The sequence below is a fragment of the Nanorana parkeri genome, unplaced genomic scaffold (assembly GCF_000935625.1).
Source record: "Nanorana parkeri isolate BGI_ZX_2015 unplaced genomic scaffold, ASM93562v1 scaffold304, whole genome shotgun sequence".
NCBI lineage: Eukaryota > Metazoa > Chordata > Amphibia > Anura > Dicroglossidae > Nanorana > Nanorana parkeri.
Window position 1 is genome coordinate 1,026,144 of NW_017306572.1, and position 11,317 is coordinate 1,037,460.

General features: G+C 41.4%; 1 protein-coding gene across 3 annotated transcripts in view; it reads left to right on the plus strand.

Moving 5' to 3' along the window:
* The window catches only part of MLH1 (mutL homolog 1), a 42,395-nt gene extending 31,620 nt beyond the window's left edge, over positions 1-10,775 (plus strand). For 2 of the 3 annotated variants that reach the window (XM_018557799.1, XM_018557800.1), the window contains exons 15-19: positions 751-814; positions 2,797-2,958; positions 8,252-8,344; positions 9,350-9,457; positions 10,458-10,775. In XM_018557799.1, the coding sequence (XP_018413301.1) occupies positions 751-814; positions 2,797-2,958; positions 8,252-8,344; positions 9,350-9,457; positions 10,458-10,625 (595 nt within the window). In that variant the 3' untranslated portion in view covers positions 10,626-10,775. The remainder of the gene's footprint in view (positions 1-750; positions 815-2,796; positions 2,959-8,251; positions 8,345-9,349; positions 9,458-10,457) is intronic. The other variant, XM_018557801.1, reaches the window with a different exon arrangement.
* Positions 10,776-11,317: the final 542 nt, after the last annotated feature.

The window sequence follows — 11,317 nt, forward strand, 5'->3', positions numbered from 1 at the left end:
TCTGAATCGTATCCCCTCTTTTTCCTTCCTTGTGGGCTTCAGGTGTTAGAAGGTAGATAGCGACCACTAGACCAAAGAGTTTAAATTAAGGATAGTTGGTGTCAAGTCTACCAGCCTTTAGTAAGTATTTAAGTAAGTCTTCATCCTGCTTTTATTGAGTTTCTTGACGAAAGATACAGCAAGCCCCTTTTTATTTGGTCAGGAGGTGAAAACACCCTACTTCTAACACCATTGCTTTGAAGGTGCTGGGGATCACTGGGGTGAGGGTGGAGGTCAGCCAGTGGAATTAAGAAGCTCTTGGCTATCGTTTTCCAAACCATCCTCCAGGGTGGTTCACTTGAGAGAGGGCTCTGCCCACCTGCAGGAAACGCATGGCTGAAGGAGTTTCAAAGGGCTCCCAGAAGCCAATGGCCTCAGTTTTTGTGTCTCCTGGCTCCTGGAAACACTTTCATGAACCAGCTCCCAGTTTTTTTCTTCCCTTAGGTCTGCTGCAGTGGTCCGAGTCCTCCCCCATGCCAGCCAAATACATGCAAACAGGCAAGAGTATGGCTGTACATTTTTATTAACAAGGAGATGGCAATGTGAAAAAAACAGTGATGTGTAGAATGCACAAAGTGCTTTCTGAAAGTGCCCAGAAACGTTCTCCAATGCACATCCAAGCGTTTCTGATAGCTGCATTAACACGCCATGTATATTTAACAAATGTAAACAGGCTTGTGTCTTTGTAATAATAATTTTTTTGTTTAATAGCCAAGAACTCTTCTATCAAATACTTATTTACGATTTTGGAAATTGTGGCATTATGAAATTATCTGTAAGTATTTTTTTCCCCATCAGAATAACGTGTTGTAGTGTATTTTCCAAGGAAAAGCTGCAAGTAGGACCTGCCACATCTCTGCTTTCCATCTGCCCCAGTGCTAATCTCCAGTGATTGAATGGGAAAGCAGATACCAAGGGAAAACAGTATATGCTGTAAATGACCCACCCAGGAAGTATTTCTGATATATTTTTACAAAGCACAGAAACTTTTTTTTTTGTTTATAGAAAAAAATAAGTGTAATTTTATATGTACTAGATCCAGGGCTCAAAATTTCCACTCGCCCCCTCGCAATTTGCGAGTGAAAATTGCGTGGGGGCGAGTGGAAATGAAGCCTCGTCGGGGGGCGGCTTCTCTCCTGTTCACCGACCTGATGACAGCGCTCCCTCGTCCGTCCGTCTAAGCAGGGGGGCGCAGGAGGGAGCGCTGCCTGCTGTCAGGATGGCGGAGCGGTGAGGGGGAGAGAAGCCGCGCCCGCAGCTGTCAGGATGGCCGAGCGGGTTGGAGATCGGAGCCGCTGTCATCCTGTCAGTTTCAGGATGACAGCGGCTCTGTGCGTGGCAGAGCGGAGGATCGGTAAATATCATTGATATTTACCGATCCTCCGTGTGAGAAGGACAAACACCGGAGCGATCGTCTGATCACTCCAGTGTTTGTAAATAACTGGGGACACATAGTATTATGTGTCCCCAGTTATGAATGAACAGGCTGTGATTCACATCACAGCCTGTTCATTCATGAATTTCTCAATGGGGAGAAACACTCAGTACAGAGGCTCCTCCCCATTCGGAAACAGCTGATAGTAAATATTTTACTATCAGTGTATGAATGAATGGGAAGCCTCTGTACTGAGTGCTTCCCATTCACTGAGTGCTGAGGCTGCTGAAAAAGAAATTGAGGATTTGGTGTCCTCAATTTCTTTTCTATTTTAAAAGGGAAATGTCAGCGGTCTGTTTGGACCCCTAATATTCCCCCGAAGCCCCCCCAACAGTAAAAAAATAAATAAATCATAAAATAAAAATGTAAAAAATTATTTTAAAAAAGTGAAAACTGCTCCCCCCCCCACACGCATATTATTAGACATGTGCGAAGACTAAAAATTAATTTCAGATGAAATGTGTATGTGTAATGCTCTGTGCATTGTGCTGTGGCTGTATGTGTAATGCCCTGTGCGTTATGCAGTGGCTGTATGTGTGTTGTGCTGTGTGCGCGTTGTGTGTGTCTGTTTGTGTTATGCAGGGCAACTGGTGGCGAGTAACTTTGAAGGCCTGGCTAGTAGCTCAGGACCTGAAATTTTGAGCCCTGCTAGATCATCTTTTATATTTTGAAGAGTCAGTCTTATATCCTTTGTGTTTTAGCTTATTGTTATAGGCAGGTTTACCCCCATGTTTTAATGGACTTGTTCATTAAACTTTTCATATAGTACCACAAAGTATCAGCCGGATTGCGAACCTGTGATGGAAGTTATATAAAAGAATAAATAGAAAGTTACAATGTCCCAAAGCGCTATGTTTATTTTGTTATCTGTAAAGTGAAAACATCACTAGATTTAAATACTAAAAAAGGTGTACTCTATAAATAATACTCAATAGCTGTCCCGCTGCCTGCGCTGTTAATCTTCGCTCTTTTAACTTATCGACACACCTGAGCCTATAAATATGAATTTAGTACGCTTGTCACTTTATTAAATCATGTTTCTTTATAATTAATTTGAGGCACACTTGGTTCTAAGACTGTTAGTTACACTGCCACTTACAGACAGTATATCCCGGACAGTCTAAGATTTCCTGTGTGCCTCAATGGACTCCAAGAAAAGGATTTTATTTTTACAGTAATACATAGGAATATAATTCTGTGCAGACATCTGACTCTGTGCTTGTTTAACTGGAGGAGCATTTATCAGCATGGTAAATATTTGGTTTGAATGTTCTGTGTGACAGAAAATGATTTGCTAAATGACATGAATATTTTTCTGCTAGGAGTCTGCACCAGTATATGATTTGGCGATGTTGGCCTTAGACAGTCCTGAGAGCGGGTGGACAGAAGAAGATGGCCCTAAAGAAGGTCTTGCTGAGTACATTGTTCAGTTTCTTCAGAAAAAGTCAGAAATGCTGAAAGATTACTTTTCCCTTGAAATTGAGGTGAGTAATGCGTAATCCATGCATTCAATGTATCAACTGCATCAATATGCTCCCACTTGGAGACTCATATAAATAGAGTTAGGACCACACTTTGCAGAGTTGCCTTGGCGCGGCAGTGTGGCTTCTACATATTTTTGGCCAAAGGTTTGTGCAACTAAAACCTCTGCTTTTAACGTATACTATTAGACAGGGTGATTTGTTTTGTTGCAGGCCAGCTGGCAGGTGTGCTGGGGATTTTTTGTGTTTTGTAATGCGTAATCCAGACACGTTGGTATGGAAATTGGGGGCTGTCACTGATCAGTTTTTAAAGTCCTTAGCTCTAGGGTTGTAATTTTTATCTTTGCTTTACTATTTAGTGAATCAATAACCTGTGACAACTAAAGTCAGAATTTACAACCTACTTATGTATTTTGCCTGTATCCATGCCTAGCAAAATAGGAGACTATTGGGTTTTCTCCTGTCATACAGTGCAGATAATATTGCATTCTTACAGCTTCAGAAAACTGGATGGGATCATATTTTTTTTTTTGTTTCAAATAATTTTTTATTAGGGGGCGGTCTGGCCCGCAGTCAGTGTCGAAGGACCAGAGGGGTCGTAGGGCGAAGACTGCCGCACTTGGGGGTGGGGTCTGTGTGTCGATGTAAGCTGAGAGCAGAACAACTCCAGGTCTTCAGGTGTACGCAGAAGTGCAGTCTTCCCCTTGTGGTTAGCGGAGAGGCAGAAAGGGAAGCGCCAGCGGTACACTATACCATGATGGCGGAGGCGTTCCAGCAGTGGTCGAAGTGCTCTCCGTTGCTAGAGTGTATGAACGGAGAGGTCCTGGAAAAGCTTCACTTCTGTCCCGTCAAGGAATACCGCACCCCTGCGCCTAGAGCGTTGCAGGATCTCCTTCAACGGAAAACTCTGCAAGCAGCAGACGACGTCTCTAGGCATTTCGTCATTTGCCATCCTGGGCCTCAGCGCCCGGTGTGCCCTCACGAATTCTATGGGTGAATCCAGTGGCCTCTCCAGCAGGTCATTAAATAGTCTTAGAAGGGTGGCGGGTACTGCATCGGGCATGATGGTTTCCGGGAGACCGCGTACCCGTATGTTAGACCGTCTACCCCGGTTGTCTAGGTCTTCCAGCTGGCGTCTCATTGTGATAAGGGAGTGAGAGGTGGTCTCTTGTTGGGAATGGAGCCGTCGGATCTCCCCGTCTCTGGCCGCGCCGGCCTTCTCCACCACGGCCATCCTGCGGCCTATGTCTCGGATGTCGTCCCGCAGCTCAGTCACCGCGGAGTGCAGGGTGGCTTTTATGTCTTCTGCTATGGAGGACAGGTCAGACCGAGTCGGGAGATGTTTGATGTAGTCGTGCATGGATGCACGGTCCGGAACGGGGTGGGCGGGGATGGTCCCTGCGGGCGGGGTCGTCCGCCATGTTGGTTGGTGGCGTCTCCGAGGCCTCATGTCGCTGGGAGCGGAACATATCTGGTACCTGCTTGTTTTGTTGGCTTCCCTGCGACGGGGGCGTCTTCCCCGGGGGGTATTGCGGTCCAATCTTCCCCATGGCGTCTCTTCAGGTGCTGTAGAAGCTGATTTTGGGTTGCGGGTGGTCAGGAGCTCCGGAGTTAAGCGGCCATCTTGTAAGCCGCGGAAACCACGCCCCCAAGTAACTCTACATTTAAGTAATAAAGTAATAAATGTGGGCATATATGCATACATGCAAGTATTACGTCTAACAATGCATACTTATTTGGGTTATTCATTCATTTATTGGGCATTGGGTTATTTACAATTGTTAGTGTGTATAAATTATTAATGTTATATTTCAATAATTTAACCTGCAGTTACACTCTTTAAATGTATTTAAAAGTCTAAGATCCCAGCACTTTTATTAGTCAGACCTTTTAAACAACATGGTGTAGCTTGGCACATCCGCTCACTATTCTGGAAAGCTGGCAAGGGATGTATTTTGTACTCTTCTATGCATAGCTTGGCTGCACACATTTTAGCTGTATAACTTTTCCAATAATTGGAAAGTTAATTAAATTGTATGTAATTTCCTAAAAGATGGATGGGGTGAAAGTATTTTTTATTGCATGTGTGGATAGCCATCTAAATCTTTTGCAAACTCCAATGGTTAGAAAATTGATTCTTTAAATAACTTCAAAAGCAGAGGCTCCTGCTATTGCTGAAGATAGACCAGCAATTTTAGATGTTCAGGTTATTTTAACCTTTTTAAGACAGATAAAAACGAATACAAGGATTACCTAAAAATTTCACATTTTGAAAGTAAAATCTTCATACAAATTTAAATTACAAACAAATTTACTTTATACATCTGTAAATTTGCATACAAATTTACACTAAAGGTAACCTAAATGTATCCATGTTGTCATCATATGCTCAGTTGGAATGGCCCAGATTTTGTCACAGGTTTGCTGTAAGCCAAACACATCATTCTTGCTGCATTATATTCTGATGCAGGCTAATAACATATAATTTCCTCTTGAACAATAGATTGTTCTGTGTACATTATCCTGAATTCTAACATTTGAAACAAATCTGCTGGGACATTTTTGCCATCCCACACTTTGGTTAAACAGTCATGCAAATTATATTTACTATATTGTTGCCCATAAAGTGATGTATTGGATAGCTGGGTGCTTCCTTAGAGAGTGGATGTCAATGGATCCTGCAGGTGATTTCTTTATATGCAACTTGACTAGTTGACAATATTTTGAATAATTTAGCCTTACAAAATGTTAGTTGGATATCCTCTTTGATAATTTGTCCTTTATGATGTCCTTAACTGCTGCACTGCGGTGATATCTCACTTCTTTCCCTTGGGGAATTTAGCCATCACTATCATTCTTTTATGTAAATTTTGTTTAATCAGCAGAGAAAATCTGTAAAAAGTACATTTTTGAAATCCTACAATGCTGTAACAAAATTACAAGCTGACAAGTGAAGACTACTAAAAAACTTTAAAATAAACGTTATACATGCCAGAAAAGAGGAAATATAAATTATAAGACATAAGTGCAACACTGAAGGCAGAGGGTGAATCCTAAAATTTAATCTGTAATATTTAAAAAAAAAAAAGATCCATTATTCATCCTATGTATTGTAGAGAAGGTTTTTATTTATAGGAGAGAAAGTACAAGTTATCAGAAGCATAATTCTGACATATATGTATTGACAGATGCAACAACCTTTACTATAGTGTTTTGTTAGAAATGGTTAAGTTATACATTAACATCACATATTTAATGTTTCACATTAAACAAACATTGGTTCTAAACCACACTATATATGAAAAGATATTACTCAAAATTATTTTGTTAAAATGGTGTTAAAACGCTTAATGAAATGGCATATATCAGATAGTGTCTGTTTCACTGTATGAGTATGTAAAGCATAGAATGCTACATGACTGAACAGATATTCCCCAGACAGGAATGTCAAAATAGAACAATTACAAAGAGCAATGTTTTCCTTTCAAGTTGTTGGAGAGTAATTTTTCTCTTACTAATGGGATTGGCTTTTACATGATTTACAGCTCTCATCCTAATAGATTTAAAGCAGAACTCCAGAGAAATCAAATTATAACCCTTGCATTGGGGCTATCCCTGTACTGCAAAAGGTTAAATGCTTATTTTGTCTAGGGAGCTAAAATAATAAAGATATTCGCCTCCAAACCACGATCCTACCTTGCTCCTACACCGCTCCCTCCAGCCCGTCTCCTCCTCCACTCCAGCGAAGGTATGTGCCTCAGTGTCCTCACATCCAATACACTGTATAGAATGTGATGACTCACAGGACCTTAGACTGTTGGAGCGGAGGGGGACTGAGGCTTAAAGGACTGGTCTAACAGCAAACTGGGATCATGGTTCGGGTGAGTATAACTTTATTTTAGCTCCCTAGACAAAACAAGCAGTTAACCCTTGCAGTGGGGGGGGGGTGGTGGTAGCCCCACTGCAAGGATTAAGATTTGATTTGCCCGGAGTTCTACATTAAAGGATAAAGCAAAGGGATGTGTTATATCTGAGCCCTAAAAGCAACCATGTAAATTGTTAACAAAATCCAGCTGAAAGTTATCTGCAACAGAAGAGCTATTACACTCACCTCTCTAGATCTCTCCAGAAGTCCTACCTTCTCTCCATTCCATGGCTGCAGCCTCCATCAGACTTTTCAGCATTCAACACTACTGGGAGTTGTCAAATGCTTGTGTCCCCACTGCATGCTGTGGATATCTCCTCTCTCACTCCTACCTCACTGCTTTGTCCTGTAATGATGTTTTGAGGATAGATCTACAGCATGTAGTGGAGGACACAGGCATTTGACACTGGTAATGTTGACTACTGAAGAGCTTGCAGCACTAGAGCGAAGTGAAGGTAATGGTGAACATAATTGCTCTTATATTGCAGGGAACGTCCAGATGGATTTTATTTAGATGAAATCACCTCTGGAGAGGTGAACTGGTACTTGACGGCAGCACAAATAACCAGTTCAAACACCACTGATGTCAAAGCCACATTCATACATTACATAGCCATTGGTTTCCCCAGGTAGGTTAATGAGCTGAGGGCTGCAAATCAATAGACATTTTTGGTGAGTTAAAGGCCGGGATGGGCCCTGCGGGAGGGGTCGTCCGCCATGTTGGTTGGTGGCGTCTCCGAGGCCTCATGTCGCTGGGAGCGGAACATATCTGGTACCTGCTTGTTTTGTTGGCTTCCCTGCGACGGGGGCGTCTTCCCCGGGGGGTATTGCGGTCCAATTTTCCCCATGTCGTCTCTTCAGGTGCTGTAGAAGCTGATTTTGGGTTGCGGGTGGTCAGGAGCTCCGGAGTTAAGCGGCCATCTTGTAAGCCGCGGAAACCCTCTCTCCTCGGATGGGATCATTTTTAGACCAATAAGCAATCTACAGATGACAAGGTGAAACATAAAGCTGCAGCATTGTATTGGTGTACTACTAGTTATTGTGTGTGTGTGTGTGTGTGTGTGTGTGTGTCACAGCCACCAAAAGGCAAACAGGCAGCTGAGATAGCCAGGCTTAAAATAAAAAACCTTAAGAAGGGGAGAAGTTACATCGACTTCAAAAAAAAAATAGACAGCCTAGCTGATAGTAAAAGTCATTTTCAGCTGTAGAAATGTTTTAAAGCCCCTCATTTCCACTACTTCAGCTTCAATTTGTTTGCTTTTGTATAACAGTCATTTAAAATGCGTAAAAAAATGGCTTTATCGGTGGTTAATATCCTACAAGTATATTATACTTTGTGAGACATCCTTAAAGACATGTTGTTTATTTCAGGATGGGAATCTTACTGGACTACCACTCTTACTAGACAACTACATCCCTCCCCTTGAAGGGTTACCAATGTTCGTGTTGCGCTTAGCTACAGAGGTAATAGTCTGTTTTTATGCCTTTTAATAACCTGCCTGATTTGAATTATTTAAAATTATTGCATCACATTAGACACAAGACAAATACAAGGTTGGAATAATCAAAACTGGAGCAGACAGAATCTGAAGCAGTTGCCCATGGCAACCAGTCAGCTTCTATCTTTCATATTTAAATCTTAACTGAACAAACTTAAGGCAGAAGCTAATTGCTTCCCATTGGGAATTGCTCCAGTTTCTGTCTTGTCCAGTTTTGATAAATTCCCCCCTATGTGTCTGTGTAAAGCCTCCCCTAATCTTACAGACTAATACTCTGGTCTGCAGCGATTCCCCTGGCGTTTCTTCCTCCTTTGCAGGCAGCGCAAAATAGCTGGTGCTTCTGGAGTCAGGTGACAGAGGAAGCGGCATCGCTGTTTGTTCTAGGCTCCAGCAATTTGGGTACTTTGGTGCCAACTGAGGCGGTGGAAGGATCAGTGGGTTGGGGGTGCAGCTTTACACAGACCTTACCTTTTGTCTCTTTGATGTGATGCATTATTTTGGACAATTTTGTGGTTTCAATTGTTTATTGGATTGTGATCTGCTTGGATTATTTAAAGTGGTTTTATGCAAAGGTCAAGCATGGCCCCTTGCCTTCTACTTCCTTGGGCCCCTCACATTGGTCATTATATTGTGATGAGTGGCCTCATTGACCAATTGTTAATTTTAATGCAGAAGCACCTTTGTCTAGTATCTGGGATAATAAGATACCTGATTTAAACATTCAGAAAATGTGTTAAAACTCTATTTTTAAGTCATGAAAGAAAGAAAAAAAAAATTAGAAAAATATATGCACGTCTCTTAAGTGCGTGTGTGTGTGTGTGTGTGTGTGTGTGTGTGTGTGTGTGTGTATGTATGTATCGGACCGCTATTAACAGCATTGCATGCAAGTAAAATCTGGTGTTTCTTGTAATAATCTACAGATTGTGCACATATTTTTTTCCTCTCTCTCTCCAATTTATTTCCTGTGCAGATAAACTGGGATGATGAAAAGGAATGCTTTGGAAGTTTCAGTAAGGAATGTTCCATGTTTTACTCTCTCCGGAAGCAGTATGTGTTAGAGGAGTCTCCCAGTCCGGAGGTATATAGGTTTTTATTCCGGGTCACTCTCAATGCTGAATTTAAGTCTATTGTAATAAGATGATTACTTTGCATTAACAGTACGAGTGTTTTAGACTTTTGATTCTGAACTATTTTTATCACCCATACTGCTTAAACGATGCAAACCGCATATAAAGGATCGTTTTTAGTAAAGTATTATACGCTCGTTGTTATCTGGGAGCTTAGTGTAGAAGTTTTTGGCACAGAACTTTCTATACTGAGAACTAGTGACCATCCGAAAAATGCCCTAAGTTTTCCTAACACTACAGCACACCCAACCACTTAACCCTTCCTCTACTGGAATCCTTCGAGAAGAAAGAACCTAAATCACCATGGAGGGTAAGTGTAATGGGCAATTTTGCTTCCATGGAGACCTCTAGTGTCTCTGTGAAAGTTCAGCTGGTAGCACATTTCCACATGCCAAACTGCTAGCACCAGGAAGGTTGAGTGACCATAGTGCCTGCTTGTATTTCTGCTGTTGGTACCCCTGTAGTTACTGCCATCTTGCAACATACAGTGGGTGAAGCCAGGCTGTCAATCACAGCATCTGACACCTCTGTCTTTCATTTGGAAGTCTCATGTCAGAGCTCTCTGCAGGACAGTATGCTTATATCGGCAACTATGGGGAGTGGATATAGATGGAGATGAGGACTAGTTTGTTGCCTTTTAACAACAATTTAAATGTGCATTTCAGTAATGGGCATGTTTAGTCTACTTAAGCTGCTGATTTAAACAGTTAATGGCATGACTTGTGTTTTAGAGATGTAGGCATTACCGTCCTTTATGGCTGGGTCTGGCCTGTGCACGACGTTTCAAAAGTAGATGTCTGCATCTGAGCTTTAATCCTACTTTATGATTTGGTAAAGACAGATTTTGGGTGTAACTGCAGCTTCCCCTAATCATACTACAAATAGAAAATCTCAAATGATTAACTTACACAGTGTGACAGAGCTCTAACTTCCATACTGTATGATCTGCAGGATAAAGATTTGGCCCAGGACGCCCCTTCCTGGAGATGGACAACTGAGCATGTCTTGTATAAAGCCTTCAGGAATCACCTGCAGCCCCCAAAACCATTTGCAGAAGATGGATGCATTTTGCAGCTCGCTAACCTTCCAGACTTGTACAAAGTGTTTGAAAGATGTTAGTTCACTCAACTATGAAACAAGTCATGGAATATTCATCTATACATTTCTTTAACCTGTATTGTATATTTTTATTTTTGCATTGTATAGTTTTGTATATATTATCAGAATTGATATTGACAAAAGATTAAATAAAGTAAAACTATGTCTTCTAAAAATTCTATTTGTATCGTATTAATGTTTACTGATGCTGCTGCATACGTTGTATAAACACCTGTGGATTTTGATTGAATATAAGCGATGCTTTCCAAAGAAATTTCAACATCATTTTTAGGATGCATCTCTTCTATCCAGCTCCTCTCCCCTCCCTGCTATTACCAGTGATTACCAGCTGCAAAGTGACAAATGGTAATGGCTTTGTATTACACAACAGGAGTAGCAGTCAAAATGCAGCCTCCTGTGTAAAATGACACTTGCTAATAGTCTGTGTCATTGAGTAATGCAGAAAAAGTGTGACCTCCATCAAAGATGGTGTGACCCCTCTTCGAGTCTCTGTAAAAACTGTTACCCCAACAATGACATATCAAATTACTCAAAACCTTTTAATATGTGTGTTAAAAAAACATATGACTATACACATTCCCATAACCCAAGATAAAACCAGTTCAGAATCTCTCCCAATAGTGAATAAATACTTTAGTAGAGCTAATTATACCGTATATGATATAATGATACTATAAACTTCACAGGTCAAT